The sequence below is a fragment of the Schistocerca americana genome, chromosome 11, assembly GCF_021461395.2.
Source record: "Schistocerca americana isolate TAMUIC-IGC-003095 chromosome 11, iqSchAmer2.1, whole genome shotgun sequence".
Taxonomy (NCBI): domain Eukaryota; kingdom Metazoa; phylum Arthropoda; class Insecta; order Orthoptera; family Acrididae; genus Schistocerca; species Schistocerca americana.
The window spans coordinates 157,907,890-157,922,065 of NC_060129.1; the positions used below are offsets into that span (position 1 = coordinate 157,907,890).

Genomic DNA, 14,176 nt, shown 5'->3' on the forward strand with positions numbered 1-14,176 from the left:
GCAAATGGCCTCTAGCCCAAGGTCCGTCCACAACACTGGGCCCTACCTTTTTATCATTAACATAACCTCAGGTACGAGAACATTAAGGTCCTGTTTTTGTAAGCAGAGTTTTGGAGTATATTAGGTTCGCGTGCTGCCAGATGCGCACTGATTATCGGTTATTTCATGCTACGCTTCGTAAACGTGAGTGTGATTTAGAGTATTTTCTAAGATAGCTCTGTCTGCGAAAGTTTCTCGAATTCATCAAGCCTCAAAGCAGTCTCAGAGCCGCCGTACCTTACATGCAGAACGTCATGCGGCCGTAACAGCTGCAGAGACAGACCAGTCACTGACACGCTGCATTTTAGACACTGAGTGTCAGAGGTGTCTTGCAGCTTTCGAGACGCTTGAACACTCTGAGCGACGGCGTTATTTGAATGCAAATAAGAAACAGAGAGACTATGTACTTTTACATGTAAAATGTGGGAAGCATTTAGTGAGCTGCATTTAATTATGAATCATTTAACTGACTACGTTAATCATCGATTGGTCATCTTAGGGAGGATACATCAAAAATGTAAACATCGTAACGCGTTGAAATCGTAGGAAGAAATGGTTGGTCTGATTTGCTCTGGAGACGAGCTCTCAAATTCCTAGGAAAGCCGGAGGAACCCCTAAAAACTGCATTTTTGACGGAATGTAATGAATCAATGTGTTGTTAAAATATAATTGGGAAATGCAATGCATGCTTTGAGACGACATCATTTGCTACGGGTACGGAGGTAAAAATGCCAGGTTTTCACCTACTCTTACGATTCAAGGTGAAATTTACCGTAATTGCCTCTTTGCGTCCTCCACTTAACCATCACCATCAGTCCCTACAGACAGACATAGTGGGGAATGGGACCAATGAAGCAGCCTGTAGGGATACATGCGAGGCGTGGAAAAAAGAGAATGTTGCGTGAATACAATCACCTAATTACCAATTTTAAAACTGCATTGGAGAAAATGCTAGGAGGAGATTACAAAGAAGTGATTCACCATATCCATGCGCCGAGGGCCGAACTGTGAAGTCCGTATACTGCTCCGTTACTCATTACAACATAACTAATTAGTCTATAAGGGAGCTTCCTTACAAAACGGTCGTGCAACCCAGCCCTGCTTACTGTTGAAATGTATGGGATGCATACGAAAAAGGATTAAGTGAGGATTCCGAAGGTAGGCGAAGAGAGCAAAGGAGGTTTTAAGATGAACATCAACAAAAGGAAAACGACGATAATGGTTCAAATGGCTCTGAGCACTATGGGACTTAACATCTATGGTCATCAGTCCCCTAGAACCTAGAACTACTTAAACCTAACTAACCTAAGGACATCACACAACACCCAGTCATCACGAGGCAGAGAAAATCCCTGACCCTGCCGGGAATCGAACCCGGGAACCCGGGCGTGGGAAGCGAGAACGCTACCGCACGACGATAATGGAATGTAGTCGAATTAAATCAGATGGTGCTGAGGGAATTATATTAGGAAATGAGGCACTTGTATACGAAACTAGAAATAAGTTTTGCTGTTTGGGAAGCAAAGTATGATGGTCGAAGTAGGGAGGATATGAAATGCAGCCTGGCTATGGCAAGAAAAGCGTTTCTGAAGAAGAGAAATTTGTTAACATCGAGTATAGACTTAAATGTCAGGAAGTCCTTTCTGAAAGTATTTGTATAGAGTGTAGCCATGTATGCAAGTGAAAAATGGCTGGTAAATAGTTTAGACAAGAAAGGAATAGAAGCTTTTGAAATGGGGTGCTACAGAAGAATGCTCAAGATTAGATGAGTGGATCATGTATCGTGTGGTGTAAAAACTGTAGAGGGAGACCAACAGATGAATACAGTAAGCAGATGCAGAGGGATGTAGGTTGCGGTAGTTACTCGGACATGAAGAGGTTTGCACAGGATAGAATAGCATGGAGAGCTGCATCGAACCAGTCTTCGGACTGAAGAACACAACAACAACAACGAAGAGAGCAATTCGAATGGACACAGGCTTCTCTGAGTCGCATAAGAGCATCAGGGGAACGCTGTTAAGGCCAAACTAGTCTCAGCTATTACTCGATAGCCTGTATAGGGTGACGATCCAGTGAAAAAGTTTGGAATCAGAGATTAAACTAGAGCCACCTACGTATTTCATTCTTCCCGTGTACAATACGCAAAGCATTGAGGAACCCTTCGTGTGTAGTACAAGGGAATGTAGCCTGTAACAAGCATTCCATCTACATCTACATAGATACTGGCTAGGTCACCGCATGGTGAATGCAGGAGGGTTCAGCCCGCGACTACTAGTCAGTTCCATTCCACTTGTGAATTTTATCAGCAGGTTTTCGCGAACAGAACATCGTCTTCCCTCCGTGAATTCCCATTTGACGTCACCAAGTATCTTAGTAACACTCGCGTGTCTATCGAACCTACCGGTAACAAGTCCAGGAGCATTCCTCTGATTTGCCTCGACATCTTCCTACAGTTCGACTTGGCGGGCGTACCACACACGCGACCAGTACTCAAGAATGGACCGCACAATTCTTCTATACGCGGCCTCCTTTGCAGATGAGCTGCACTTCCCTGTAACCGAAGTCGACCATTCGCCTTACTACCTGTTACCGTCCGTACGAGCTCGCTCCATTGCTCATCGCTTTGCAGCGCTACTTCTAGGAATTTCACTGATCAGTTCTTTCGTTACTGTTTCAACATGGATATAGGTTCTCTCTCCCAAAATGATAGCTAGCCACACGTACAACAATGTAGATTACAAAAAGATGTTACGAAAATGAACATATAATACACCGCCAACAGTTCCCTATGCACAACAATGCCAACCACAACATTTCATTTCTTTTACACTGAAGAGCCAAAGAAACTGGTACACCCACCTAATATCGTGTAGGGCCCACGCGAGCACACAGAAGTGCCGCAACATGACGTCGTATGGAGTCGGCTAATGTCTGAAGTAGTGCTGAAGGGAACTTACACCATGAATCCTGCAGGGCTGTCCATAAATCCGAAAGAGTACTACGGCGTGAAGATCTCTTCTGAACAGCACGTTGCAGGGCATCCCAGATATGCTCAATAATGTTCATGTCTGCGGAGTCTGGTGGCTAACGGGAGTCTTTTAACTCAGAAGTGTTCCTGGAGCCACTCTGTAAAATTATGGACGTGTGGGGTGTCGCATTGTCCTGCTGGAATTGCCCAAGGCCGTCGGAATGCACAATGGACACGAATGGGTGCGTGTGATCTGACAGGATGCTTATGTACATGTCACCTGCCAGAGTCGTATCTAGACGTATCAGGGGTCACAAATCACTCCAATTGCACACGCCCCACGTTACAGATTCTCCAATACCTTGAACAGTCCCCTACTGACAAGCAAAGGTCCGTGGATTCATGAGGTTGTCTCCACACCCTCAAATGTCCATGCGGTCGATACAATTTGAAATGAGGCTCGTCCGACCAGGCAACATGTTTCCAGACGTCAACAGTCCAGTGTAGGTTTTGACAGGACCAGCCGAGGCGTCAAGATTTGTATTGTGCAGTCACGAGGGCACACGAATAAGCACTCTGCTCCGAATGCCCATATCGATGACGTTTCGTTGAATGATACGCACACTGACACTTGTTGATGGCCCAGAATTGAAATCTGCAGCAATTTGCAGAAGGGTGGGGCTTTTGCCACGTTGAACTATTCTCTTAAGTCGTCGTTGGTCCCGTTCTTCCAGGATCTTTTTCCGTTCGCAGCGGTGTCGGAGATTTGACTTTTACCAGATTCCAGATATTCACGGTACACTCGTGAAATGGTCGTACGGAAAAATCCCCACTTCATCGGTATCTCGGAGATGCTGTGTCCCATTGCTCGCGCACCAACTGTAACGGCACATTCAAACTCGTCTTGATTAACTGACACTGTAGCAGCAATAACCGATCTAACAACTGCGCGAAACATTTTTTGTTTATATAGGCCTTGCCGACCACAGCGCCGTATTCTGCCTGTTTACATATCTCTGCATATCTGCGCATACCTATACCAGTTTCTTTGGCGCTTAAGTGTATAATGCTTCACTAAGCAGAAGCGTTATGTGTCGGAGATAAAAGGTATGGTACTGAACGTATCATTAGAATCGACGCTGAAGTGTTTTAACGAATGATGAAATTTGAGATTGTTCTTGAAAATGCTGCGGTATTGAACAAGATTTTTGTTTAAAAAAGACGTGTAATTCATGTCACACCTCAAAAACTGCAGAAAATGTGCAAAATCGGAAAACTGGATGAAGGAGGAGTGCTAATCCAGTACGTTTCACAGGAAAACTTCTATGAAGTACTGGCGGAGGTAAAGCTGTGAGGAGGGGTCGTGAGTCGTGCTTGGGTGGTTCAGTCCGGAGAGCAAAAAGTAAAGTTCCCGAGTTAGAGTCCCAGTCCGGCTCGCAGTATCATTCCTTCAGGAAATTCCAAGCAGCTGGTTTGCTGTACATCAAAGTCGTCGCTAAATTATGGATGTAGAAGCCCACATTTGGCTACTAGATTCGTAACAGCAGAAGGTACAGAAAATAACTAAATTGTACTTTCTGTGTGTTTTCTGAATACGGGCAGATACTATGATTACGTTGTTAGCTGACTGATGACTATACAAGCTGTAGCACACAGAGCCTCCAGTTGTGCCATCAACACTGGCTGTGATCTGACTGGACGTTGAGTCGAACTAAAGCTTAGATGACAGGTATAGTTACATTCTACCCCTCTTCAACTCTGTACCAGAGCTCAATGGCTGGTGAGTTTTGACGTGCCCGTTTCTTAGCAACACGTGACAAGGTGCTTTCAATGGGTGAGAGGTCTGCAGAACGTGCTGGAGGTAACAGCCCAACACTCTCTGTATCGATGTACGTTGGGACAGCATGGGAAACATAGAATGAGATTTTCACTCTGCAGTCAAGCGTGCTCTGATATGAAACTTCCTGGCAGATTAAAACTGTGTGCCTGACTGAGACTCGAACTCTGGACCTGAAACTTCCTTGCAGATAAAATCGGTGTGCCCGACTGGGACTCGAACTCGGGACCTTTGGCTTTCGTGGGCAAGTGCTCTACCAATCGAGGACTTGCCCGCGAATTCAAAGGTCCCGAGTTCGAGTCTCCGTCCGGCACACGATTTTCGTCTGCCAGGAACTTAATATTTTGCTGAAGACAGAATGATGGAGATCTCGAAGGTGAGAGGTCTGCAGATCATTCACAGGTCTTAAGATGTCAGAAATTTAATGATTTTTGTCAAACTTGCCAGCCATTTACTGTGTACGATAACACAAGGTGCCGGAGATATATGAGAGCGACCAGTTCAACCTGGCGACGTTCGGTCTCGGTGGAGTCGATTTTTTTGTGTTGCAATTTCAATGGCTGCTAGTGACCGTCTAGACAGTAGTAATCAAGAAGAACCTGTCTGATCAGTCAGTGTGCCAGCCTAATGGGTACTGGAAATCGTTTCGCAGGAAATTATTATCTGTTCGAAACGTGCGAGAACCTGGAGGCGCCGTCCGTCGCGGTGCCGGCCGCCACACGGCTGGTGCCGCGCAGAGGCCACGAGCCGCCGGCCGCGGAGGACGAGGAGTGCGGCCGCGCCCTCGCGGAGGTTCGCCACCTCACGGAGGACAGCTCCAGGGAGCTCACCAGGGGCCTCATCCGCAGCGTCGCTGCCGACTGCATTCGCTCTTGCTCTGTACAAGGGTACGTACGCCACTGAAAGAACCAACCCATAGTCGTACATGTAATCCTCTTCTCCAGTTCTCATATTTGTTCTCTAAGTTACCTTTACTACCTCTATTTTCCGAGACTAATATTAGTTAGTCAGTAGACGGGACGAAACATTGGTCATCTAGGAGATATCAAGATAACACCTTGTGACAACTTGATAATGACCTCTGGAGTTTCTTCAGCTTAGTCATACGGAGCTCAACTTCCCTTAAAGTTACCAGTTGAGCAGGAATGGCAAAGGGAGATGTGAGGAAAAAGAGTAGCGAAGGCATTGATGAAATAGAAGGCTGTGTAGAACTGGAGTGGAAGCAGGAATGGGATAGGAGTGTGGAGCGAAAGGAATAGCAAGGTCTCAGCTAGGGGGCTTATGGGAAGGTAAGATAATTGCAGGAGAGTTCCCACCTGCTCAATTCAGAAAAAGCTGGTGCTGTTAGTCAGGATCCAGATGGCCCAGGCTGTGAAGCAGTCACTGAACTGAGGTCCAATGTAGTGGGCAGCGTAATCAGCAACTGGGTGTCCAGCTGCCTCCTGGTCACAGTTTGTCATGCGGACTGACAGCTTGTTTTTTGTCATGTCCCCATCATATTCCTGCGTATTCCCACAAGCAACACAGCACCCTCCCCCACCGCTTCCATGCTATCCTTCCTCCTTCCCCACCCTCCTACTTACCACCAGCACTCACGGATTGCTTCTCTCATCAGACACAGTGGTAGTCATATGTGTGTAGATGAGTTTACAGTTCTACCCTGTAACAATACTTCTGTACTGAGTGGCCCACCGAATCTGACTTAAGTCCACAAAGTCGACATGATTTTGGATCTGCTGGCAAGTAATAACATGACACAAACTGATTTAAGCCTGTCATCATGATCAAGAGGCCACGCACGATGATATAGTAACAACATTCAACCAGTCGACAGCTTGGCACCCTACATCGTCCCACTTACCATTTAGAGTTGGGGTGATGGTGTATTGCACTGCGTTAGCTTTGCTCATTATGTATCATCTTTTAAGTCTGTGTAGATTGTCACAAAACAAAATATACTTCATCAATGTCAAACAGACTCACTTGCTATGAAACTGTATTTCATGGCAGTTTGTTAACTGGGAATGACCAAGAAAAGCTTGTCATGCCATAGAGGTGAAGCACCAATTATTCGCCTGTCCAGTTTCTTCCAACACCTGGCGCGTTCTCACTGGTTGCCATCCTCTCTGCTCACATTTTTTGGCTGCAGTGACGTCAGACAGTCCACTGTAGGACAAATAATGCTTTTCATACTATAATGGCCCAATTCGATGGCCCCACTGAAACACTCTCCTGACCATCTATTAAATAATTTTTTATACCTCCCAACGCTGACAACGTGGGAGGGACTAATTTTCCTTTCAGTTCTACACTGCCTGTGATTGTTTCACCTGTTAGCACCTCAGGGGGTATCTGTCTCTGCAAACTACACAGTATTTTTTCTCCTGACACGACAAGCCAAACTACTGCCACGATGAATTGGAATTTTTGTGGGCACTGTCTTCCTCCCGAGCTTCAATGATTTCTTGTAGCTGTCATATTCTGGAAATTAGGCAGTTAGAAACAAAATTCTAATCCCTCTTGATTCCAGGTTTGGATCATGATGTAGTTTTCGCTAACCTCTCTTTAATAAAGGTTTACATCCATCTACATACACTATGTGATCAAATGTATCCGGACACCCCGAAAAACAAACGTTTTTCATGTTAGGTGCATTATGCTGCCACCTACTGCCAGGTACCCCATATCAGCAAACTCAGTAGTAATTAGACAGCGTGAGAGAGAAGAATGGAGCGCTCTGCCGAACTCAGGGATTTGGAACGTGGTCAGGTCGTTGGGTATCACTTGTGTCATATGTCTGTACGCGAGATTTCCACACTCCTTTACATCTCTAGGACCACTGTTTACAATTTGATAGTGAAGTGGGAATGTGAAGGGGCACGTACAGCACGAAAGCGTACAGGCCGACCTCTTCTTCTGACTGACAGAGACTGCTGACAGTTGAAGAGGATCGTAATGTGTAATAGGCAGACACCTATCCAGACCATCACACAGGAATTCCGAACTGCATCAGGATCCACTGCAAGTACTATGTCAGTTTGACAGGAGGATTTCATGGTCGAGAGACTGCTCATAAGCCACACATCACACCAGTAAATGCCAAACGACGCCTCTCTTGGTGTAAGGAGCGTAAACATTGAGCAGTTGAACAGTGAGGGAGACAAACCACGGTACACAATGTGGCGATCCGATGGCAGTGTGTGGGATGGTGAATGCCCGGTGAACGTCATCTGCTAGCGTGTGTAGTGCGAACAGTAAATTTCGGAGGCGTTGGTGTTATGGTGTGGTCGTGTTTTTCATGGACCGCTTGCTGTTTGGCGTGGTACTATCACAACACAGGCCTACATTGATGTTTTAAGCACCTTCTCGCTTCCCACTGTTGAAAAGCAATTCGGTGATGGCTACTGCATCTTTCAACACGATCGAGCTTCTGTTCATAATGCACTGCCTGTGGCGGAGTGCTTAAACGACAATAACATCCCCGTAATGGACTGGCCTGCACAGAGTCCTGACCTGAATCCTATGGAACATCTATGGGATGTGCCAGGCCTCACCGACCGATATCGATACCTCTCCTCAGTGCAGCACTCGGTGAAGAATGGGCTGCCATTCCCAAAGAAACCATCCAGCACCTGATTGATCGCATACCTGCGAGAGTGGAAGCCGTCATCAAGGCTAAGGTTGGGGCAACACCATATTGAATTCCAGCATTACTGGTGGAGGGCGCCAGGAAACTTGTATGCCATTTTCAGCCAGGCGTCCGAATACTTTTGATCATATAGTGTAGGGTTCCTCTGCTTCCTACTCTTAACCATTATTTTAATTTGCAAACTTAATCACTGTGAATAGAACGTGTGTAGTAAGATGACACATCACATGTCTCACATTCACTGACAGCAGCAGTTGGTGTAAGGTGTGAAACGACTCAACATTCACTCAGAGTGACAGTCGTTCTCAGTCCCGGCGGTTAGAGTCTCTTTAAGAACAGTATTGTTACGCTGACTTTTGTCGCTATGACTGGCACATCGTTCCCTCCAGACACATGCACAGTGAGCGTTGAATCCAGTACCTTGGGTAACTTCATTCATGGTCTGTTCATGTGCTTGTTCAAAAGTGATAGATCACTTCTGCCATTCCGTAAGATCTACACGTCGACCCGTCTTAATCTACTGATCTGTCACAAGCGACCTGCACACCACGATTACCACCTCAGTGTTGTGGCTGACGTCAGTGGCGGGGGTCACGTGACTGCATGGTACCAGTCCTGCAACATCTGTAGCACTCCAAAGCGACACGTGTGCTCAGTTAAGGTGGTGAATAACATTTTGTCTGGTGGGTTTATGTCACGTTTTGCAAATTGTATGAGGCTTGCAAAATTTTTGAGTACACCTATTGTGGCTAATAGTGAGCATCGTGTTGGAAATCAAGAAGTGATTGCCCACTTTGTTTTTAATTTCACTCAGAAAAGTTATCAACAGGTTAGTTTCTTTCTACAAAGACCAAAGCAGATCAATGCTCAGTTTGTAGACCTGGTATAGAAGGGGTCTGTGTTCGGTTCCAAGTACTGCGAAGTATTTTACCTCGGAGGACTGGAATGGGGTGCCCTCAGCCTCGTGATGTCATTTCACGAGCTGATTGCGTCCGAAAGACCGGCTCCAGGTTCTGAAAGTCGACAGTGCGCTGGAGAGCGGTGTGGCGGTCGCACACTCCTCCATGCCCCTCCCACGACGCCACTGGCAGAAGATGACGCGGCCGCCGCTCTGTTCCCACTGGAGCGCCAGGACAAGAGCCCAGAGTTTGTTAGCGTAAGTTTATTCTTACTGCTAGTGACATTCGTATATGAGTGAGGCTACGACAACTTTTCACCGAATATTTATAAATCTCGAGTCTTAGTTCCTCATTCGGACATAACTTTGCTTTAAAATCATAAAGGGAACACCTTCCTGATGTTCGGCAGCTGTTATTCACTTAATGTCAAACTGGTTTTCAGCTCCTTAACTCATGGTCAAGTGTCGACGTGACGCTGACCTACAAACTGAGAGCCGGATTGTGATTAAATAAACACCAAGAAAGTGTTTGCAGTACGATTTTCCTGTCATGTTCTGTCAAACACGGAGTACCGTTAAGTTAATTCATTTTCTTTTCTTTCAAATGGTCTTATATCTCAACGATATTAAATCGTAGAAAACAAAGTTACCTGTCCTTAGGTTATTAAGTGAACAAATCAGTCTGAACTGTGAAATGTAAAGGTGTAATTAAATTAGGAAATGAGTCACTAGAAGTAGCTGACGGGTTCTGATACTTGGACAGTAAAATTACTGAGCTCGGAAGAGGTAGATCTACATCTACGTGATTACTCTGCTATTCACAATAACGTGCCGGGCAGAGGGTTCAGTCAACCACCTTCAAGCTGCCTCTCTACCGTCCCATTCTCGAACGGTGCGCGAGAAAAATGAGCACTTAAATTCTTCTGTGCGAGCCCTGTTTTCTCTTACCTTATACTGATGATCATTTCTCCCTATGTAGGTGGGTGACAACAGAATGTTTCCGCAATCGACGGAGGGAACTGTTGATTGAAATTTCAGGAGAATATCCCGTCCCAACGAAGAACGCCTTTGTTTTAATGATTGTCACTCCAATTCATGTATCATGTCTGCGGTACTATCTCCCCTATTTCGTGATAATACAAAACGAGCTGCCCTTCTTTGTACTTTTTCCCTGTCATCCGTCAGTCCCACCTGATGCTGATCCCACACCGCACAGCAATACTCCAGAATAGGGCGGACAAGCGTCGTGTAAGCAGTCTCTGTAGTAGACCTGTCGCACCTTCTAAGTGTTCTGCCAATGAATCGCCGTCTTTGGTTTGCTCTACCCACAATATTATCTATGTGATTGTTCCAATTTAGCTTCTTTGCAATTGTAATCCCTAAGTATTTAGTTGAATTTACAGCCTTCAGATTTGTGTGACTTATCGCGTAATCGAAATTAAGCCGATTTCTTTTATTACTCGTGTGAATAGCTCCACACTTTTCTTTATTCAGGGTCAACTGCCACTTTTCGCACCACACAGATATCATATCTACTTAATTTTGCAGTTCGTTTTGTCCATCTGACGACTTTACAAGCCGGGAAATGACAGCATCATCTGCAAACACACTAAGGCGGCTACTCAGATTGCCTCCTATCTCATTAATATAGATCAGGAACAGTAGAGGGCCTGTAATACTTACTTGGGGAACGCCAGATATTACTTCTGTTTTACTCTATTACTTTCCGTCTGTTACTACTAACTGACCTTTCTGACAGGAAATCACGAATCCAGTTGTGTTTCACAAGAACGATATTTTCTGAAGCCGTGCTGACTGTGTGTCAATAAATCGTTTTCTTCGAGGTAATTCGTAATGTTCTAATACAGTATATGTTCCGAAATCCAACTTCAAAACGACTTTAGTGATAAGGGCCTGTATTGAGCTGATTACTCCTATTTCCCTTTTTGGGTATTGGTGCTACTTGACCAATTTTCCAGTCTTTAGGTGCGGATCTTTCTATGAGCTAAATATGGGGCTATTGTATCAGCTTACTCTGAAAGGAACCTGACTGGTATACGATCTGGCCTGGAGGCCTTGCCTTTTTTAACTGAGTTAAGCTGCTTCGTTACACCGAGGATATCTACTTCTATGTCTGTCATCTCGGCAGTTGTTCTTGATTGGAATTCAGGAATATTTACTTCGTCCTCTTTGGTGAAGGAGTTTCGGAAACTCTGCTTTAGTGGCACAGTCATCAGTGTATACACCGTTTTTATAGCGCAGTGAAGGTACTGGTTGCGTCTTTCCACTGGTGTGCTTTATGTATGACTAAAATCTTTCGGGTTTTCTGCCAGATTCAGAGACAGAGTTCCGTTGTGGAAGTTATTAAAAGCATCTCGCATTGAAGTACGCGCTATATTTCGAACTTCTGTAAAACTTTACCAGTCTTGGGGATTTTGCGTTCTTTTAAATTTGGTACGCTTTTTTCGTTGCCTCTGCAACAGCGATCTGACCCGTTTTGTGTACCATGGGGGATCAGTACTATCACTTATTAATTTATGTGTTATATATCTCTCAGTTACCGTCGATACTATGTTTGATATCATTCCACATCTTTTCTACGCTTACATGATCAGATGGGAAGGACTGGAGACTGCCTCTTCAAAAGACGTTAAGAGCTTTTTTATCAGCTTTTTTAAATAGGTATACTTTGCGTTTCTCTTTGATGGTTGTAGGTGTTACGGTATTCAGCCTAGCAGCAACTACCTTGTGGTCGCTAATCCCTGTTTCGACATGATACTATTTGTGCAGGATTTGTTGCTAACAGGTCAAGTATGCTTTCGAAACAATTCACTCTTCGAGTGGGCTCATTAACTAATTGTTCAAAATAATTATCTGTGAAAGCATTCAGTAAAATTTCGGATGACGTTTTATGCCTGCAGCAGGCTTTAATCGTATAATTTTTCCAGCATATCGAGGCTAGATTAAAGTTACCACCGAGTATAATTTTATGAGTGGGGTACTTATTGTAAATGAGACTCAAGTTTTCTTTGAACTGTTCAGCAACTATATCTTCTGAGTCGGGGGTAGGTAAAACGATCCTATTAATAGTTTAGTCCGATTGTCAAGTACAACCTCTACCCATACTATTTCGCAGGAACTATCTACTTCAATTTCGCTACAAGGCAAACTACTTCTGACAGCGATAAACACTACCAACTGTGTTTAATCTATCCTTTTTGAATGGTCGATTGAAAAGTTTTCGGCTGAACTTATTTTCGGCTTTAGCCAGATTTCCGTACTATTTCAGCTTCAACGCTTTCTATTAGGGCTTTCTGGTTCTTTCCCAAAACAGCTACGACAATTTACAACTACAATACCAACTGTTGCCACAATTGCCTTACTGTGTTGTACCTGCCCCTTTTTCGACAAACTCCTTTTCTGTGTGGTTTCCTGAGACCCTCTAACCTAAAAAAGACCCTCTAACCTAAAAAAGAAGAAACAGGAATCAGTATAGAAGAGATACGGGATCCAGTATTACTACCGGAATTTAAAGAGTTTTGGAAGACTTAAGATCAAATAAAGCAAAAGGGGATAGATAACACTCCATAGAAATTTTTAAAATCATTGGGGAAGTCGAAAGTAAACGATTATTCACGTTGGTGTGTAGAATGTATGAGTTTGAGGACGTTCCATCTGACTTTTTAAGAAGCATCATCAACATAATTCTGAAGATTACAAGACCCGACAAGTGCGAGAATTATCGCACAATCATCTTAACATCTGATAATCCAAATTTCTGACAAGAATAATATTCAGAAGAAACAAAATTAAAATGGAGGATCCATTAGATGACTGTCACCTTGGCTTTAGGAAAGGTAAACCACTAGAGAGGCAATTCTGACGTTGCGGTTGATAATGGAAGCAAGGAAGAAAAAGTCAAGACACTTTTATTGGAGTTGTTGACCTGGAAAAAGCGTTCGACGAGGTCAAATGGTGTAAGATGTCCGAAATTCTGAGTAAAATAAGGGTAAGCTATAGTGAAGAGCGGGTAGTATACGACATGTACAAGGATCAACAGGGAACAATGAGAGTGGAAGACAGGGATGTACTCTTTCGCCCCTATTGCTCAATCTATTCTTCGTAAAAGCAGTGATGGAAATAACAGAAAGATTAAAGAGTGAAATTAAAATTAAAGGTGAAAGGATATAAAAAATAACATTTGCTGATGACCTTTCTGTCTTCAGTGAAAGTGATCGAGACTTACAGGATTTCCTGAGTGGAATGGTCTAATGAGCGCAGAATATGGACTGAGAGTAAATTGAAGAAAGACGAAAGTAGCAGAAATGAGAAGAGCGACGAACGTAACATCAAAATTGGCGGTCACGAAGTAGATGAAATTAAGGAATTCTGTTACCTAGGCAGAAAAATAACCCATGACAGACGGAGCAAAAAAGGACAAAAAATGCATACTAGCATTGGCGAAAAGAGCATTTCTTCCCAAGAGGAGTGTGTCAGTATCAGACATAGGCCCTAATTTGTGAAAGAAATTTCTGAAAATGTACGTTTGGAGCATAGGATTGTATGGTAAGTGAAACATGGACTTTCGGAAAACCGGAAAAGAAGAGTATCGAAGCATTTGAAATGTGGTGCTACAGAAGACTGCTGAAAATTAGGTTGACTGATGAGGTAAGGAATGAGGTGGTTCTCTGGTGAGTCAGTTAGGTGAGGAATATATTCGAGCACTGACAAGGACATCTTTTAAGATATTGGGGAATAGCTTATATGGTACTAGAGGGAGCTGTC

At 44.2% G+C, this 14,176-nt stretch overlaps 1 protein-coding gene across 1 annotated transcript in view; it reads left to right on the forward strand.

Annotated features, from left to right (window-relative positions):
- The window catches only part of LOC124553427, a 101,498-nt gene that overhangs the window by 23,218 nt on the left and 64,104 nt on the right, over positions 1-14,176 (forward strand). Inside the window, exon 3 of the mRNA XM_047127289.1 lies at positions 5,582-5,731. Within this exon, the coding sequence (XP_046983245.1) occupies positions 5,582-5,731 (150 nt within the window). The remainder of the gene's footprint in view (positions 1-5,581; positions 5,732-14,176) is intronic.